The sequence below is a fragment of the Amblyomma mixtum genome, chromosome 2 (assembly GCF_055824585.1).
Source record: "Amblyomma mixtum isolate Tamu chromosome 2, ASM5582458v1, whole genome shotgun sequence".
In the NCBI taxonomy this organism is placed as follows: domain Eukaryota; kingdom Metazoa; phylum Arthropoda; class Arachnida; order Ixodida; family Ixodidae; genus Amblyomma; species Amblyomma mixtum.
The window spans coordinates 266,281,413-266,301,509 of record NC_143013.1 but is presented as its reverse complement, the minus strand read 5'-3'; the positions used below and the strand labels follow the sequence as shown (position 1 = coordinate 266,301,509).

Here is a 20,097-nt window from a genome sequence, read left to right as displayed (position 1 = left end):
ACTGCTGCTTGGAATGCATTGCAGATAGCATTTAATCGCTGATGCCAACCAGTGTACATGAGGCTCTCTAATGGGCACCGTGAGGCACTATCCTAAAGTGGCACCTTGCTTTAAGTAGCAAAGGCTGAAGCAGGTTAGAAAGGGAGTGTTGATGGTTAAGGCCATCCTCTTGTGGAGTTCAGTAGCTTCTGGTTTTCACAAGTTAATTCAGCTAGTCTCTTTGTGTAATGAAAGTATACATCTGCAGTGCATACATCTTGGAAGGCAATTCCTGCATAGAAACTGGGTTCGTCCCAATTTTTTTATTAAACTTTTCAGGGTGTGGAAATTGGGAAAAACTCATTTTTGTTAAAGAATAGAGAGCCCTTTATATGTAGCAATCCAGGCTAGACAGTACTAAAGCTGTGGTGTCATTTGTATGAATCAGCATAGTGGGGTGCCGCCATGTCTCAATATCTCAAGAAAATTGTAAAAAATATTGCGCATATGTAAGCTGCAGCATTCCCTATAGCCTTGAGTGCATGCACACTCTAGACATGCTATCTTGCAGCATTCTCAAAGGCTATTGTGCTAGGTGGTGTCTGCTATGCCAAGTGCAAAAAAAAAAAAAATCCATGTTAAGGCGCAACGATACATTCCACAAGTTAATTTGCATTTTCTGCATGTTGTTCTTTACCTGCCCTGTGTTGTAGCATAGCACGAAGCTCCAAAAAATGTAACAAGAGGATACTGCGAAGGATACAAACCATGGAGGAAGGAAAGACAAAGGGAGCATTGTGTTCATTTATTGTTGACTTCTGCTGCTTTCTTTTGGATCACGCATAGACATCGCATGTCTGATGGTTGAAGCCCTCGAGATAGTATGTATGTGCTAAATAAAGGTTTGAAACAAATGCATAGTCAATTCAGAAAAACATTTCTTTCAGTAGTGCATTTATTGAATAAAGATTTGTATCCAGCATTGAGCTTGTCAGCATAAAATTCTTTTGACATTCTATTAGAACACTGTACCAGTGCTTGTTTGCGCAGCATTGCCGTAGTTTAAAAGTGCATGACAAATTAAAGTAAAGATAAAATACACATGCAAGAATGACAAAGTGTATTATGTACAGGCACGGTTAGCTTATGTATCACATGAGCGCAAATCAGACACGTCAAAACAGGCCGAACAAAGACACTAGTTTGTTTATGTACACTATAACTGTACAGTCCAATTTTGCATCATCGAACCCATGTCCATTAATACAAACAAAATAAATTTTCCTTTTGTTCTCACAGGTATAGTCGAGATGCACAATGGACAGTGGCTCTGAGTTGAATAAAATTAGCAGCAAGACTCTACAGTGGTGCACTGTCAAAGCATTGCAAAGTCATTTTGTTATATTATGGTCCCCGCGAAAAATAATTATCCTTTAAAATGAAGCTTTATTGCAACTTTGTCTCTAATGCTTAGATAAATTATTTGTTTTCAGCCACATGGCTGGTCAAAGAGCAGTTAAGTTGCACATATGTATAGTACTAGTTCCTCAACAAATATGAGCTCTAGATCTGAGTGTTGACAGCAGACGAGTTTACTTCATGCTTGACGTAACGCTGGCCCCCTAATGCATTTCTTTTCATCCCACTTTTCCCTCTGAGGTGTCTGAAGCAACGTCACACTCCACATGTGGCACTGTAGAGGCACACGCAAGTAAAATAAAAATATGCATAAAAAATTTGCTTGACCATATTCTACTTTCATGCCTGCATTCTTCTTGCTACAAACAGGGCACAATTCCATAATAGGGCGCAGCATAAAATGATGTATGGAAACATGTTCCCTAAATTTTTTTTTCCTCAAGCTGGCTTTTTAACATAGTTCTAGGTAAAAGTATGAATGTTCTAAAATGTTTCCAGAGCTAATAGTTTCACGTCGTGTCCATCACTTTGAACTAGTGGCGGCTTTTAAAAGTGCACGATTGCACCTGTTGTGTCGTACCACTTCTCCCCACAACAGCCAGTTGTGGCATTTGGGGCAGCTGCCACTAACCGGTATGGTCTGACTGCGCTCGTTCTTAAGAAAAAGTTTGGCGAGGCAGCAAAGGTGTGAAACGGTGCGGCATTCCGGGTACGGGCATTCGGCCATACTTCTAGCACGTTCCACGGGCTTGCCACAGATGGAACATGGTGTAATGGTGGGACAGCAAAGCGGCTCACGAACTCTTGGGGCACGGACAGCTTTGACTGGTCCGTATGCAATGGCCATGTGGAGCGGTGGTCTCAGGTCGGGCTGCAAAGGCACCAGTGCGTTTTGCTGATGGACTGATGGACTACCGTATGCAGTGCGACTCAAGTTTGTGATGTTTGACTTTGTCAAAAAGTGTTTGCTAAAACTATGCCGACTATGATGTGTGTGGCTTTAGCCATTGCCAAGCTCTCGAGAGCACTTGAGATTGGCTGCTAGCACATTGAAGGCTTGAAGAGAAAGGGAACTGTTCTTGCTCCCAGGAACTTCTGAGTGCAGGTATTGTGGGTGCTTTTTCAAAGTCCCTGATGATTACTCTTGTTGCAAGCATAACAGCATGCATACTTTTGGAAAAAACAATCGTAGATGCAAAACTGTTAGACTGGTCAGTGTCTTGGGTTAAAAGGCAAAAATGGGCTGAAAACAAGCTTAACAAGATAAGCGTGACATTGTGTTTTCAGTGCAGTGCTTGTCTTTTGCCTTGAATATCCTTGTTTTTCCCTTTAGATGGAACTGCTACTAATCCAGTAATCCCGCCAAGCATTTGAGGAAATGGTGCGCAAAAACAGCCTCAGTGTTGATGCGCGCATGATTTTCAGTACAACGAACTTCTGGCAAACAAAACAAATGTGGAATGACTCACATAAAAGCTTGTGTTTCTAGTTTAGTGTTTCAGGTAAAGACTGGAACATGCACTGGAGACTAAACTTCATTACACTGTCTCAAGCGCTCGTACATCTTTTTAGCTTCAATATTTTTCAGATAATATTCTGCTCATTTAGTGCGCTCAGCGTAAATATGAGAAGCAGTATTAAAAAGCAAAATAATGACAAGAGAAGGAGCAAGGACAAGAAAAACACTCATGGGCAAATTTAAGGGGTCAGGGCAATGCAAATTCATGAAAATGCACTGGCACACAAATCTGTGCAAGAACCAATACACTTTGTGTCCTTAACCAGTCCGCTGTCCTTCTCACCCAAAACTGCACCAGTTATTGAGGTGACACATAATTTTGTGCTCACCTGAAAGTCAATTTGATAGTCCTCAATGAGCCACTGAACAGTAAGTGGCAGCCTGACCCATGGGACAGCCCTTAGCATGTGAGAGACAACTCGGAAGGCGTATGCAAACCGGCTCTCTTTGCGAAGCTTTGCACCGACATGGTTGAGTCGACGAGACCGCTCAGGATGTTGCCAAGCCCATTCAAACTGCACTTGCAGAAAAAGAAACGCGGCATGTATTGCGCGGGTAAGCAAGTTCAACACCATGAGGGCACAAAGTTAGGTGCCTAGTAGTTGCAGTGTACTGATTCTCTATAGTAACACACGACCTATTACTCATTTCAACACCTTCAGAGAGAGAGAGAGATGCCTGTGCCAATGAACAAGAGAGTATTCAAAAATAATTCACAAAAGGTAACAAATATACAACGGGAAAACACAGATTAGAAATGGGGTGGAGCGCGTATGGCAGGTTCTCTCAGGTCATGAATGGTAGCTTACCAATATCCATGAAGAGAAAAGCATATAACAGCTGTATCCTACCGGTACTCACCTATGGGGCAGAAACGTGGAGGCTAACAAAGAGGGTTCAGCTTAAGTTAAGAACAACGCAGCGAGCTATGGAAAGGAAAATGATAGGTGTAACGTTAAGAGATCGGAAGAGGGCGGAGTGGGTGAGGGAACAAACGCGGGTTAATGACATCCTAGTTGAAATCAAGAGGAAGAAGTGGGCTTCGGCAGGGCATGTAATGCGAAGGCAAGATAACTGCTGGTCCATAAGGGTAACGGAGTGGATTTCAAGAGAAAGCAAACGTAGCAGGGGACGGCAGAAAGTTAGCTGGGCGGATGAGATTAAGAAGTTTGCAGGGATACAGTGGCGGCAACTAGCAAAGGACAGGGTTAATTGGAGAGACATGGGAGAGGCCTTTGCCCTGCAGTGGGTGTAGTCAGGCTGATGATGATGATGATGATGTGATGAGTTCTTCAGTATATGAGAAGGAGGGAGGGCCAAACATGTTTTGATGGTATCCTATGCCCGTTTTTTCCCCTTTGCACCAGCCTCCTAAAGAAGTCAGGAGAGTGCAATGCCCCCTTGGGTGCAGCGGAGCACACCTATGCTGACACAAGAAGTATTTCCCACTAACGAAACAAATTAGAAAGTAGGCATGGAGGGTGTAGTGGCAATAAAGCCATAAGGTCAGGCAGCTCCACTTTTAATGTTTAAAAAAAAATCAAACATAAAACAGCTTGAAACAAGGAAAAGGGTTTTCTACATTACATTGGTGTTCAGCTTGTTCTGACATATACCTACAATTAAACTTTTGTTGTGAAGGTCAAGATGAGGCTGTTTGATATCTGCACTAAGTAAGAAGCAGGGTGTTCTAATGTAAGCTGTGCAAGCCACAGGAAGTAATCTTTTCAAGAGAGTGCAACAGGTTTGCTCTGAGGCCCTGTAGTGTAGTGTGACTTGCGTTTTATCCTCAGTGCTAACATCTAGAGGGTGAGGAGAAATGCACTTCAAAACTTTGATTTACAAGGATTCCATTGTGGTTCCATTCCACAAACCAGGTGTCCTGGGAACTTCTGAGAACTTCTGAGAATGATTGTATGTGAGTACAGCTATACATGTTGTGACTTCGAGCAGATACAGTGGACTTCCTGTAGGACAAATTCTGTCTGTGAATACAGCTATACATGATATACAATAGGTTGTGACTTCAAACAGATACAGTGGACTTCCTGTAGGACAAATTCTGTCTGTGAATACAGCTGTACATGATATACAATATGTCGTGACTTCGAACAGATACAGTGGACTTCCTGTAGGACAAATTCTGTCTGTGATAAGCCGGATAGTTTATAAGCCTTAGTGCACTATGCATAAAAGGAATATGGAAAGATGGGCATGTTGGTGTCCTGTCCATCCATCGTCTTCCCTATTTGTTACTTTTCATCATGAGCATAAAAGGCAGTCTGGGTAACCCAAACCATCTAGCTCACTGTCCTTGGTTAACATGGACTCAAGCATTTCACAGAACCTAGTGGCTGATCGGCTGACCTCCTCTGTCTGCGATATGCTGAACAGTTTATGAACCTTAGTTCAGGTTCTCATGGACACAAAACACAAAAGGAAGTCTAGCTGACACTGACCTTTCAAATCGCTGTCATTGATTAGCATAAGCTCTTGCATTCCACCACCAAGTGGCTGATTGGTTTATGTAAGTACGTTGCACTGAGCATTGAAAGACAATGCAATGGAGAAGGCAGTAACATAAAAAAACCATGAGCTTAACAAGGACAGTTTGTTCCTGCGGACACTCTTACACCTTGCAAAACAACGATAAATTATGGTTGACCTTGTATGTGTAAACAAGTACCTGCTGCAACACAGCCACAGCTTTTCAGCAGCCTTACAGTTATCAGTATTCTTTAGTGAACACTGGCCAGATGTTCTTGTGTGTGACAAAAAAAGCAACTGTGAGAGAAAAAAACTCAGACCCACAACAGCTGATTGGTTGGCTGGAGGTGTCATTTTGGCACTTCTCAAAATATTTTGTTTCAAGTGTGCTTAATAAATATATAAACTTCATTCCATTTGTGCTTGCCTTATTCCTGATTTGTTAGTAGCACATATTTTGGTGACTTTAAACTAATACCTAATAAAGCGGGCACATTGCAAGGTCAAATCATGCTGATTTTGAAGGCACTCTGCTGTACTAGAGCTTAGTGTAGATTGCGGCTATTTATGACTGATTTTTTTTCCCCTTCCTCATTGCTCCTCTGAAAGAGATAGGAATTAAGGAGTCAGAAATCTTCGAGCTATAAGGAGTGGCCTTCAAAGAAGAAAAAATATTTTGCAATTAGGAGCAGTAGTGTGTGTGACATAACACAGCTGCCATACAAGGGCACATACTTTTTTCTTTCGCTCCAACATGCTGTCTTTCTGGAAACTGGAGAAAAAGACAGAAACATAGCAAAAAGGTCGTAGTAAGCATATTGCTCCTTTTGCATTTTTTTTTGTCCCAGAATTGGCCCTAGTAACATCAGGCTTTGAATACTTCCTTGCGTGGCCCCCCTCGTGGGTAGGTGCCAAGGCGCAACAACATACCCGTAAGGCAGATATCTCGTTCGGGAAGCCGTGTACAATCAGTGCCATGTCCCTGAAATAAGAATTAAGATCACATTTTCGATTTCAGGAAGATGTAACCTAAGAAAAATTTGAACTCTGATTTTTTTTGTGTGTGATTACACAAGAAGAGTATAAAGATATTTTCGCGGCAGGCAGTCGTAACAATATCGAGTACCGTACTTGCAAAACATTTAACGGGGTTTGAGTGCAATCGACAGACATTTATCGCGTGTATATAGGTGAAATCGTGTTAACTCGTGGCAGAGACGTACGCTAACATACAGGCTCCGTACTATTTTTTTTTCTTCTTGAAAGCAAAGGGTCTACTGAACAACCCGGTCTACTTCGGCGGAGTGTGTCATGCACATTCACAAGATCCGAATACTAAGTGGCCATTCATGTATTATTACCAGTTCAGAGTAGCTGCCAAAATGCGACAAAGAGCACGGCGAGGAAGCCGTACCTTGTTATCAAATGTTACTAGCGGCAACGGAAAACAGCAATTCACGAGCAACTTCACATTCTAAAAACAAAAATTTGAACTGGCCCCACCATGGTCCTTTTCGACTCGTTCGCCATGCTCCGCCAGCTTTTAATCCCTTATTGTGCTGCTTGATTCTTCTGTTAGGGTCCACAGTGAATCCAATGTAAGTGTGCCCCTTGTACTTGGGATTCGTGCAGTAGAGCAGGTAGCAGCCGTAGAACTGCTCGACTTCCATGACCGGCAGACATTTGCAAGTTTCCCTGAACACGACATAAGGGGTGCTTCAAGTGATCGGCAGTCCTGCCTGATGTTTCATAATAGCTAACCGTACGAGTGAACTATCGTTACAGGCCCATTTCGACCTCAACGTCCGATTAGCGCTCTACGAGTACGCCTGTATTTAAAATCGATCTTGCCGCCATGAATGGATTAAAAGGTGGATAGATGTTAGGAGCAGTTAGGCGGGTGTGCTTTGAATTGAGACAGTGGCGGGCGCCTCTATCGAGGGCAATATCAGGGGAAAAAAAGCAACAAGATCAAGCATCTTTTCATTTTTTTTATAATTGCGAACTGTATTAATTTGTGTATATTTGGTTTTCAAGACTTTTGAAAATAATTTACAAATTTATTAAAAACAACACTGACCTCGACTATGGAGTTGAAAGTAAGCAACCTTGTCTTGGAAGACAACCTTTACTTTCAGTTTCTTTTTTTCAATTTGTATCTCGTCATTTCTTCGTTCTCGTCCTTTTCCACGATAGTGCCCACCTGCTGCGCCGTCACCTACATGAGAAGACCAGCAAAGTTTTCGGGATAGGCGTTTCAAAGAGAAGGCATGGATTGCAATGGGACGATACTAGCAGACGACAGGACGTCGCTACACGCAACACGCACACACGGATCTCCGTCTGCTCAGCTCTGTGTCGTCCCGTTTCGCTAGAGGCCCCAACGCTGCACTTTATTGTGATGCACGTTCCCGCGCTCTAAGCCCAAGCTATACCATCAATGAGGGGGGGGGGGTTAAAGAAAGAGTAGGTGGAAACTTACACCAGGCAGCTGACTTAGCAGTGACCAGTTTACCAAATTATCTCTCTATCAGACCGGAGTGAGGTGCGGCTACTATCTGTTGAGGTTCCGACGGTAGCCTGGTTCACATCTGTGCTTCCCAAAGGCATGGTACTGCTTTTTCAACAGATTGTATCAAGTACTGTCTCGTATTGTACTAAATTACGCCTGAATGGGCTTTTATTCGTGATGCTTGGTGCTGTTGACTTCTAATAGCGCTTGCCATTCGTTATTCTTTCTCACCCACAATTTCCCTCGCGCTGTGAACATCGGAAAAGACATCTTTAAATATATATGCCAACAACTAGCCCGAAAATTGTTTTACGTGCTTCTTGTGGTTGCAGCTGTACAAACGTTTATGGTTTATGGTAGTTTAACGTCCCAAAGCGACTCAGGCTATGAGGAACGCCGTAGTGAAGGGCTCCGGAAATTTTGACCACCTGGGGTTCTTTACCGTGCACTGACATCGCACAGTACAAGGGCGTCTAGAATTTCGCCTCCATCAAAATTCGGCCGCCGTGGCCGGGATAGAACTCGCGTCTTTCGGGTCAGCAGCCGAACGCCATAACCACCGAGCCACTGCTTTTACACCACCACCACCGCGGCAGCCCAGCTGTGCAAACGTGGCTGTGCAATGGAGTTAGCTTAAAAGCACTCCTGGTGGGTGATAGACGCCTTAAAGCGATAAACATCACCCGCGACCTATGAGACGAAACATCGGCTGCCTGCAACTCGAAACTGAAATGGCTTTTCGAGGGACGAGTGTCAGGATTTCCGTAGTCGTTCGTCTTTTCTCTGCTACGCGAAAGCTCGGTTTATATACGACATCTTGTTTCCCCTTGTGCCCTTTTACGCTCGGAAGACAAGAACCAGATGTACGCACGCTTTCACCGCGGCAGGGCGAAACTTGCATGCATGCCTGTTTTCTTCGGTTACTCTGAAATGACAGGGTTCTCCAAACGATACTCACATTTCTCGCGTTCAGCTTGCTTCTTCCTTTGATATAAGAGCCCATATCACGCGAGAACAATGGAAAAAACTACAAATTAAAGGACGAAATACGCGACTTTTTGCATTGATATACACAATAGACACTCGACTCCCGGGACAAGCCATCCAACTTCCGGTGGCTTCACTCTCACTCGCCTCGGATAGAGAGTACTGCACCTCGGAATGCGGGAATGCGGCATGCAGCCATTTAATCTCGGAGGAAAAAAAATTGGTTTTTGAGGAAAGGAAATAGCGCAGTATGTCTCACATAGCTCACTGGACACCTGATCCGCGTAAGGGAAGGGACAAAGGAGGGACCGAGGGAAGAAAGGAAGGACGAGGTAGTGGAAGGCTCCGGAATAATTTCGACTACCTGGGGATCTTTAACGTGCACTCAGATCGCACAGCACACGGGTGCCTTTTGCGTTCCGCCTCCATCGAAACGCGGCCGTCGCGGTCGGGTTCGAATCCGGGTGCTCCGGCTCGGTAAACAGTACCCACCGCGGCGGGTACTGTTTCGGGTCAAAGCAAAAATTTTGAAACGTGCTTTGAATTCACTATGCTCTGAGCACTTGAGAACCAGGCTGCGTCTCGTTGGCGTGGTCACGCTCATTGGTATCGCCAACAAGCAGCTACCTACCTCACATTTTGCAGCGCGATTGAAGCGAAAAGCACGAGGCGGCATCTTCCAATACTCTGCTGTGCGCAAGTGTTCGCGAGCCAAACACGCAGTTCGCGAAGGCCTATTATAGGTGAGCACGCGCTCGATTTACTTTTATTGTAGAGAAAGCTACATTGGCCACGAATGCGATTTCGCTGTGCCAGTGCTCCGAGGAGGCACAGAGACCGACTTTGAGCCGTTACCTAGCAACCGCCGCAGCTGGCGGACGCCGCGCGCTCGCCGCGCCATCTGGCATGACGTCACACCGCGCGCCTCGCTGCGGACCTGCCGCCGCTGCTTGGTATGACGTCACACCTCTTGCCTCGTCGTTGCGCTCGCCTCCGCTCGCTTCGCCAGCTGTGTCGCATGCTTGATTACATGTCGGAGATTAATCACGGCTAACCAAGCTGTGTCTTAGCTTTCGCTACGTATATCCTGGCATAGTTGAGCTAAGCCACTGCCAATTTTTTTCTGTCCATTTGGTTTGAGGAAGCTGGCCTAACTGTTTCCACGTGGAAGCTAGGTTCTGCAACGCGTGAAGCAGGAAGGCTGATTTCATTCCCGTGTGTAACTGCGGCTCAAGCTTCGTGGCAAGTACACTGCTATCAAACTATCTTCGCTATGGTGAAAAAAATTGGTTTTGAGGAAAGGAAATAAAGCCGTAACTGTCTCACATACCTCGGTGGACACCCCAACCGCGCCGTAAAGAAAGTGATAAAGGAGGGAGTGAAAGAAGGAAGAGAGGAAGAGGTGCCGTAGTAGAAGTTTTCGGAATAATTTCGACCACCTGGGGATCTTTAACGTGCTCTGACATGGCACAGCAGACGGGCGCCTTTTGCATTTCGCCTCCATCAAAATGCGACTTTCTACTAATAATAAACTTTCTAATTATAATGGAGGAACGAATGACATGGTGATGGTGAAGAAACTTTATTTCCGCCAGAAGAATACCTGTGCCCCTCCGGGTCCGCACGCAGGCGTCCGGGGAGGAGCAGCGTCGCAGCTGGAAGACTAGCAACGATATAGTCGCGCAGCTTCTGCTGCCAGGCGGGTAGCGTATCGTTGTATGCTAAGGTCGGCACTTCTGAATATGGTCTCCCATTCCTCTGCATTATTAATTCTGCCATATCCTGGGGCACTGGGGCATCTCCATAATATGTGTTCGAGTGTAGCGGTATGCCCGCAGAACTCGCACACCTCCGCATCCTCCCTCGTGTCACCTCCTGTCCAGCTCCTCCAGAGCGGGGATGCGAAGTTTCTAGCTTGGAGTCTTCTCCAGTCATAGGCCTCAGCCGAGCTAAGCAATCTATCCGGGGGAGGATAGATCCTTTTGTTCTTTTTCTGATTGTCTGTGATGCTATTAAAGGTATTGGTTTCCTCTTTAGTGCTGCATTCGTATCAGGTGTGAGGTGCAAGCCACTCACCGCCTAGAACAGCCAAACTCATAAGTGGCCTGGCAACCCTGACTGTCTCCGCGCGTTCCCTCTCGAAGTGCCGAGTCGGGGAGAGAGCCTTCAGCCGCGAGCGGAGACGCTGCCGTCTGTATTTGAAGCCTTTTGTTTGTAACTGTTCGACGTAGAATAAATGCATCCGTGCTCACATATGGCGCAGTCGACGTCCCGAACCTCGGTGTAGCCCGCCCATTCGAAGCCGCAAGCCACTTCACCGAAAGCCAGAGTCAACGTGTGTCGAGCACCAGCAGCCGAAGCCCAACGCCCGTCTCACCGCCGCCGCCATGCCGCTCATAAACTGGGAGGAAGCCACCGCCTCGGACCTCGCTGGTTTTAGAATGGACTTCTTGCGAGATGAACTATCGCAACGCAATTTGGACAATACTGGTTCCAAGGACGAACTTATTTCTCGCATCCTTGCTGACACTGCCGCAAAACGAGTCCTGCTACCGGAAACAACTGGATCAGTCACCGAGACGCAGCCCGCTCCAACTCAAGGTGACCAGTTTTTCCAGCCTATGCCAGTGTTCAGCGCCGACCCCGTACAGAATATGCAGATTTTGACCGCCTACCTTCAAAATCAACTAGCTTTGTCACTGTCACAAGCCTCTACGAGAGCAGTGCACGTAACAACTTTGCCGGACTTGTCATCAACGCTTCCGACGTTCAGTGGCGACGGAGGGTTATCCGTAACCCGATGGATAGAAGATCTCGAGCGCACCCAACAGCTTGCCTCTTGGGAACCCGCTACCCTGCTAGCCATCGCCCTCTCAAAACTTCGTGGCCCAGCCGCTGACTGGAAGGAAATCACTGGCCACCAGCTAAAAACTTGGTCAGAGTGGAAGGAAGCGCTTATAGCGCAGTTCGGCGAGCGACTGTCGCTTATACAGTGGCAGGAACTTGTCGGTGCGCGTGAGCAAAGCCCCGGTGAGAGCCTGGTTACCTATACTTTCGCCAAGCTCAAGATAATTGGAAGGTGCCCACTTTCATTGACTGACAAAGAGCGCATCGAATATTTAATTCAGGGCATCCGTGATGAGCAAGTGGCTACAGCGATCGTCGTTCAACGCCCGAAGACTGTCCAGGATTTCGTCAGCATCGCTTCAGAAGTTGATCGTGCCATGGACCACTCTCGCATGACTAGACTGACAAAGCCATCCGCGCCAATTTCAAGTCGACAGCCGCGTCCTGTCACCTCCAGTGCTACAGCCACGACCGAGAGCACTGCAGACATCCGCCAGCCTTCCCAACCTATAAATAGCACCTACCAGCAACCAAACCGTGCAAGGCTGCCGCCCTCAAGAATATCCAACCTGCCACCTGCTGACCAAGAACATCGGTACGAGACAATCTCTTCCAAGTATGGTGCACCTGCCTACAGACGAGGGCAAGACCTAAGCGAAGCAGTATGTTATAGCTGCAAGAAAAAGGGCCATCTGGCTAGCAACTGCACTGAGAAAGGACAGCCCTCCCGAGACAAGACGCAAACAATCCCTAAAACGCCAACAGCTTGTGTTGGCCGCACTGAGGACCCTTTGCTTGGATCCATGCTCAGGTGTGCGGTTATCACTGCTCACGTCAAGGGCCTTGGAGAGATCAATGCCTTCCCAGACAGTGGTTCCAACGTCACTATCCTCGCTGCCAGCCTAGCTGAAAACCTCAGCATAGAGCCGTGGACAAAGCCACCCCTTCTCGTCGTAGGAGGAGCCTCCGTCGCGCCTCAGGGATCTGTCTTCTTGCAAATCAGCGTAGGCCCCCTCTCTGCAATTGTGGAAGCAGCAGTCCTTCAGAGAAATGCCCTTCCCCTTATCCTGGGAGAGGACTGGTTTTATGCTGCTCAAGCGGAACTTCATTTCAGACCACCACACCTTCCTGTTATCTGCCAGCCCTCTACAAACACTGTCGTGCTGTGCAAAGAGGAACTGTTACCGCGTATGTCCAATGCAGTGATACTTAAAACATCAACTTTGTCTCGCTTTGACCCACCGCATACCACCAGCGAACCCCTACAAGTGGATTTTGAACCAGACGAACACGAGCCCGTGTGGAGCAAGCTCAACAAGGCAGCCCAGTCTCAAACTCAGCCAGCAGACTACAAGAGCCCAGCCCAGCCAGCCTCATGCAGCGTATTTCCTTCTGAGCCATGTTCATCCACGCCCAACAGTTTCCCTGATATCATCATCGGGACCCAACTCAAGCCCGAAGAACAGCAAGCAGTGAAGCAAATAGTGCACCGCCACTCACGTCTCTTCGCTACCAGTCCTGATGACATTGGCCTTTATGAAGGCATCGAGCACGAGATCAACTTACTGCCGGATGCAAAGCCTTATGGACGGCAACCATACCGCTACACAGCCAGTGATCGGAAGTTCCTCGAAACCCAAACAGCATCTCTTCTTCAAAATGACATCATCCGTTCTTCATCTAGACCTTGGGGATTTCCTGCCATTGTCGTGACGCAGAAAGACAAAAAGAGCCACTTCATCCCGAACTTCTCGAAAGTTGCCGCACCTCTGCAAGCTGAAGCTGTCATCCGAAAGGCTGACTTCGAGTGGACAGTTGAGTGTCAACAAGCCTTTGAAGCCTTTCGTGCCGCACTTACAACAGCACCTATACTGGGACACTTCCACAATGAAACTGCTGTGCCTATAACCTCTACAAAAGATGCCTTGAAACATCTCCACTCAGTGTTTTACAGGTTCGGTGCTCCTGACCATTGTTTCTGTGACCATGCCAAGTCATTTGAATCACACCTGTTCGAAAACTTCATGCATATGCATGGTGTGAACATACACTTCGCAGTAGCTTACAGGGCAGCTAGCAACGGACTGGTGGAACGTGCGAATGCCACACTTGTGACCGTCCTCCGAAAACTGTGCAACAATGATCAGGCACTGTGGGTCTCCAAACTCGACCCAGTGCTAGTGGAGCCACATGCGAAGCCGTGCAACCTATCCCGAGTCCTGATGAAGACAATGCCGAGCAAATGCCACCTATGACCAATGAGCCGGATCAGCCAACTGGTTCAGCGAGTCAGCGACCTCAGCGTCACCGTGCACCACCCAGGCGACTGCTTGACTACGACTTTGCCAAAGTAGACTAATGTTCCTGTCCAAGAGGACTTGGACTTGCAGGCGGGGTGGGATGTGAGGTGCAAGCCACTCACCGCCTAGAACAGCCAAACTCATAAGTGGCCTGGCAACCCTGACTGTCTCCGCGCGTTCCCTCTCGAAGTGCCGAGTCGGGGAGAGAGCCTTCAGCCGCGAGCGGAGACGCTGCCGTCTGTATTTGAAGCCTTTTGTTTGTAACTGTTCGACGTAGAATAAATGCATCCGTGCTCACACAGGTGTCCACGGCTCCCCGGGGTAAAGAGGAGCGGGCGAGCCTGTGGGCGGCCTCGTTTCCAACCAGACCCGAGTGGGCTGGGGTCCAGATGATTAGAATATTGTGGGCTGGGATAAAGTCTTTTAGATATTTAGCCGCCATTTCGTGGATGCGTCCCTTGCTGTAATTTCTAATTGCGGCTTTGCAGTCGCTTACTACGTATTCGGTACCTGGCTGAGTTAGAGCGATCGCTATTGCAACCTCCTCCGCCACAAGGGGTTCTAAGTCAAGGTGTCTTACAACGACTAACGTTCTGCCTGTGTCCCCGACGGCTACGGAGACGGTCTCCTAGCGTGCCTACCGCGGCATCAGTGTAGGCCACGGTTCCCAGTGGCATCTTGCCTAGCTTAGCAGCCAGCTGTGCGGCCCTGCTTTTCCTTCTGCCTTTGTCGTGGATGGGATGCATGTTTCTGGGTATGGGAGCGATAATAAGATGCTCTCTTATTTCTCTTCCCAGATCTGTTCTGGTGTTCACTGTGCTCTCTACGGTTACCCATTTCGCTAGCTCTAGGTATTTCCTTCCTGCGGGTGTGGATGTTAGCCTTTCGATTTGCGATTCTAACCGCTTCAGTCAGTTCTCTCCAATTGTTATGCAGGCCCATTTTCTCTAATATATCATTGGACGTGGAAATGGGCAGCCCTAGCGCTCGTTTGACACTTTTTCTGATGATTGTGTCTAATGCCTTTTCTTCGGTTTTGTTTATTTTTCAGGAATGGGGTTGCGTAGCATATCCTGCTAACGATGAAGGCCTGCGTGAGTCTTAGTTTGCTGGAATCTGAGAGTCCTTCCCCCCTTCTTCCCTTTCTGAAGGCTCTGACGACAAGTTCAGCTTGCGCTTTGAGCTTGTCCAGCGCACTTTTGTTTTTCCCTTTTCTGTTAATATACATGCCTAGGGTTCTTATTTCCTCGACAATTGGTATCGTTCTATTTTCAAGTGTAACCTCGATTGCCGGTATCCTTTGACTGCGCTTGCTCATTGCTACAAATAACTTCGACTTTTGCAGAGAGCAGCTGAGACCCACGCATTTCGCATGCTCGTTAATGATATCCGCTGCCTTCTGTAGCTTTTCTTTCATTTCTGATTCGCCTCCTTTGTTTAGCCAGACATTTACATCATCTGCGTAGAGGCTGATGTTGTGGGGTTTAAATGGGGGAAGATAAACACGTTCTCCCCGTTTAAGCGCGGCTGACTCAGTTCAAAACCGCGCGGACCCCACCCCGTGGTCGCGTACGCTACTGAGCGCACGCCGACCACGGCGGGCCGTGCTCTACGGGAACAAAGGAACGACACACTGGCTGACACAAACAAGGCATTTATTGCTATAACAATAACGCCAGCTAGCAACAAAATACACTGAGGAATCTAGGATGTCCGACTCATCAGCACGGCTACGAGCGAACGTTCGCTCACGGTAGGACAAAGGGAAGATCCGAGGCCAGACGGGACGAGCTGAGGGGAACAAGTTTCCACACGAGGACGCCCGCGGCACAGAGCGGAGCTTTGCGCGTGAACGTCCAACACGCTTCCCCATGCCGAGCAAAAGAGACCTAGCCTTCCCCCGCGCGCGAGCGGCCAAACACGCCATCCGTGGCGCTGCTGTCGCTGCGACGCGAGCGCCCTCCCCTGTTAGCTAGAGTAACCAAACTAAAGGGAGTGCTTTTCGGGGGTAGTTAACAACAGTGGGGTGCAGTGCGGGAAAGTGAACGCAGGGGACAAAGGCGTCCCCACATCCCCCCAACCTTAAATAGACCCACGCGCCTGCAAGTTACATGCTATGGAGGAGTCTCCTGGTCTTCATGCACTTGAGGCAGGTCGTGCAGCGGAGGTCACGCCGACAGAGTGCACGCAGTCTTCCGCGGTATTCCGAAGGCGGCGTGAAGGTCTCCGCTGGGACGACTCGCATGGCCCGCGGACTACGTGCCCGCAGGCCCGCGAAGAGGAGGGCCGGTTGACCACTGCAGGCCAAGATTCCGCAGTAGTCGCCAGGGGAACAGCAGCCAGAGGTGGCTGCTGTCTGGTCTCGCCACGGCTGCCCCGGATGGATGCGGCGAACAGGATACAGGCCGCTCCGTCGCAGCAGGCGGCAGCGAGACGATGTGCACACGCCAGCAAGCCGGAGTGGCTCCACTGGATCTGAAAGATTGACAAAACACACTCCGCATGCCTTTAACGTAGGTCACGGGAGGGGAAACGGCGTACACAAGGGCCACGTGGCTCAATGCTCAACTCGCTAGCAAAACGTGTCGGGCGGCTGTGCAACGCAAAGTTCGAGTGAACAAAGCCCTTTCTTGAGACGGTGTCGGAACGCCCGGTGCCGAGCTGCAATACCAGCGAGCTCGTAACGGCACCCGTGGCCGCAGGCCACCCGGCTCCCGGAGCCGCGACTCCCAGAGTCGAAAAAGAGACAGCGAGAAAATATATACAGAAAACTCGGACCACCCACGCGGCTTCCGTACTCACTCGCTTCGGGCTCGGCAACTCCGCGGGCGCTAGGCCTCGCGCTCCCTCGATGCGGACCAAGTGGTTCTTGAAGAAACTCCAGGAAGAAAACTTCACAAAAAAAAACATGCTGAGCATGTCGAAAAGTTCAAACATGCTGCAGCGCAATACACCTCGCACTCAAGAAAGCATGCCGCAGGTCTTAGCGATCAAAATTCACTCTAGGCCTAGCACTTGTCAAGTCCGGACAAAGAGCGTTCCTCGAACCGAACAGACTGTCGTCTAATGTTCCAAGAGCAGGCCCCACGTTGGGCGCCAGATGTGGGGTTTAAATGGGGGAAGATAAACACGTTCTCCCCGTTTAAGCGCGGCTGACTCAGTTCAAAACCGCGCGGACCCCACCCCGTGGTCGCGTACGCTACTGAGCGCACGCCGACCACGGCGGGCCGTGCTCTACGGGAACAAAGGAACTACACACTGGCTGACACAAACAAGGCATTTATTGCTATAACAACAATAACGCCAGCTAGCAACAAAATACACTGAGGAATCTAGGATGTCCGACTCACCAGCACGGCTACGAGCGAACGTTCGCCCACGGTAGGGCAAAGGGAAGATCCGAGGCCAGACGGGACGAGCTGAGGGGAACAAGTTTCCACACGAGGACGCCCGCGGCACAGAGCGGAGCTTTGCGCGTGAACGTCCAACACGCTTCCCCATGCCGAGCAAAAGAGACCTAGCCTTCCCCCGCGCGCGAGCGGCCAAACACGCCATCCGTGGCGCTGCTGTCGCTGCGACGCGAGCGCCCTCCCCTGTTAGCTAGAGTAACCAAACTAAAGGGAGTGCTTTTCGGGGGCAGCTAACAACAGTGGGGTGCAGTGCGGGAAAGTGAACGCAGGGGACGAAGGCGTCCCCACAATGTTTAAGCCTTCTATCTCTCTAAGCTTGCGGGGAAGGTTCCTCATTACCAGATTAAAGAGAAATGGGGAGAGGACAGCCCCTTGTGGGGTTCCTCTACATCCCATGGGGAACTCATCGGATGTGATGCCCTGAAAGGTAATGATAGCAGTCCTGTCCCTTAGGAACGATCGGATGTAGTTGTAAGTGTTTTTTCCTACAGCTATCTCATTTAGCCCATCAAGGATGGCGTCATGGCTGACATTGTACAAGGCTTTCTTAAGATCTATACCTAAGATCGCCTTCAGATTGCCGAGGTCCAGCTGATCTACTATATCTCCATAGAGTCTTAGCGTTGTATCTTGGGTGGTGAGCCCAGGCCTAAATCCGACCATTTCATCTGGCCAGAGGCCGTTATCCTTCATGTATTTGGTAAGTCTGGTCAGGATGACCTTCTCAAGCAGTTTCCCCACATGATGTTAGTGAGATTGGCCTGAGGTTCTCCAAGCTCGGAGGTTTGCGTATAAGCGTGATCTTGGCCTTCTTCCACTCTTCGGGGACAGCGCCTGCTTTCCACACTTGGTTGAGATACCTAGTGAGGCTATTTATTGATTCTTCATCCAGATTTCTGAACATTCTGTTATCTACTCTATAGAGCCCCGGGGCTGACCTTCGTTTTAGCTTCAGCAGTTCCATCCTGACCTCGGCTCTTAATAAATCCAACTCCTCATTTGGTTGTCCCTTATAGTCGTCATATTGAGCGGCCCCATGGGGAGCAATATACAGTGACTTGAACGTGTCAATAAGTTGCTCATCTGTGCCATTAAACCTATACCTAGCTTTTATTTGCTCAGTTCTCATAACCGTCTTAGATTTATTTGGGTCTATAAGAAATTTGAGCAACTGCCATGTACTGGGTTTTCCCATGCTTTTCTCCATTTCCTCGCATCTATTATCCCATCTCTGAGATTCCAACTGTCGAGCGTAGCTTTCTAATTCTACGTTGTGTCTAGCTATTTCCCTCCTTAGGTTTCTGTTCCACCTTTGGCGTTTCAGCTGGTTATTTAGCTGTTCCTTCCTTTTGTACATGCTGAAGAGCCTGCTGTCCATTCTATCTTGGGAGTCATCTACCTGAACCTCCTCAGTTGCTCTTTCTACGTGCTCAAGCAGCGTTGCCGTCCAGTTCTGGATACAGCTTATGTCGCTATGCTCATGTGCTTCTCTGATAGCTCTGAATTTATACCAATCCGTAAGCTTCTCTTGCCTGTAGGTTGTAGGTTTCACGCTGATTTTTCTGCTGAGCTCGAGCTCCAGCAGAAAGTGATCGCTACCCAAATCTTCCTGTCGGTTCCGCCATTTCACAATACCAGCGTTCCTACATAGCGTAAGGTCGGGAGATGTGTCCGCTGTAACGCTGTTACCAGTCCTCGGGACAGGAGATGTCATTGGCTATGTAGAAATTGGCTGCTACTGTATCATCCAGTAGGGCTTGACCCTTGGCGTTGTTGCTTACGTAACCCCATTCCTGGTGCCGGGCGTTGAAATCGCCCATTATGATCAGGGGATTTTCCCTCGCGAGTTTGTACTGCTATTCATGGTGTTACATACTCCCCCTTTCAAAGCAAGCTACTTGCGAAGCAACTGCAGCGCAATGTGTTATTTGATTAATTATTCTTATGTATGCGCCTCAGGTCGTTTAAGTACTAAAGTGTTTAAACAATAAATAAGTAGAAAAAATTACGACGAAGTATAGAACTCGTTAAAGACAAAATACATAATCGCAATGTGAAACATGCACACGTAGACCACAGGTGGCTACGTATACGTGTCGCTTCACGGCGAGTCGTATTTTCGCAGTTCTATCAGTCCTAGTGTTCTATTGCTTCCTCCCATTGTTTGGCTCACTTGGCGCGCGCAGAAATGTGCGTTTGCGACAGCAGATCGTGGCCGCAGCCTAAATTTTATTGAAAAAAGAAGAAAAAAAGGAAAAAGAAGCAGCTCAGCTGCAGATTTCACCCTGGCCAATACCCCGCCTTGGGGTATGTTCCACTAAGCCCGAGGACATCATCGTCATCATCATCTTCCGAAGCCACGTGATCGAACGGTGAGCGCGTGCTCTGCGCTCGCCATGTTCGAAGGCGAGGCGTTCTTTTCTTCGATCGCGAGGTCCGAACTTCACCGTGTTTTCTCGCTCTAAAGGAGGGTCTCGCTGAAGTCGGCGGTTCCGACACGACGAGAAGGCAACTCGTCGAGAAGGCAGCACCTAATAGCAGGTTATTCGCTCGAAGTTGTTCAACAGACGGCACAGTGGCTACCGGACCAGCAGCTGCACCGGACCTCGTCAGGTGCCGTGACTTGGCCGTGCTACT

At 48.4% G+C, this 20,097-nt stretch overlaps 1 protein-coding gene across 1 annotated transcript; it reads right to left on the bottom strand.

The window, feature by feature from the left end:
- Nucleotides 1-922: 922 nt before the first annotated feature.
- On the bottom strand, nt 923-7,251 carry slx1 (structure-specific endonuclease subunit SLX1). The gene is made up of 4 exons (XM_089573861.1): nt 6,908-7,251; nt 6,335-6,386; nt 3,247-3,432; nt 923-2,269 (listed from the first exon to the last, which is right to left on the bottom strand). Exons 1-4 carry the CDS (start codon nt 7,072-7,074, stop codon nt 1,922-1,924), a joined length of 753 nt encoding a protein of 250 aa, XP_089429987.1. The 5' UTR covers nt 7,075-7,251; the 3' UTR covers nt 923-1,921.
- Between the last annotated feature and the right edge of the window lie 12,846 nt (nt 7,252-20,097).

Bases quoted from the DNA above. Each gene is read 5' to 3' on its own strand.
- slx1 (XM_089573861.1), bottom strand. From the start codon at position 7,074: ATGGAAGTCGAGCAGTTCTACGGCTGCTACCTGCTCTACTGCACGAAT. The intron at 6,387-6,907 runs GTGGGGCCAGTT...TTCTTATTTCAG, and splicing joins ACGAGTCGAAAAGGACCATG to GGACATGGCACTGATTGTAC. The intron at 2,270-3,246 runs GTGAGCACAAAA...GTGCCTTTGCAG, and splicing joins ACTATCAAATTGACTTTCAG to CCCGACCTGAGACCACCGCT.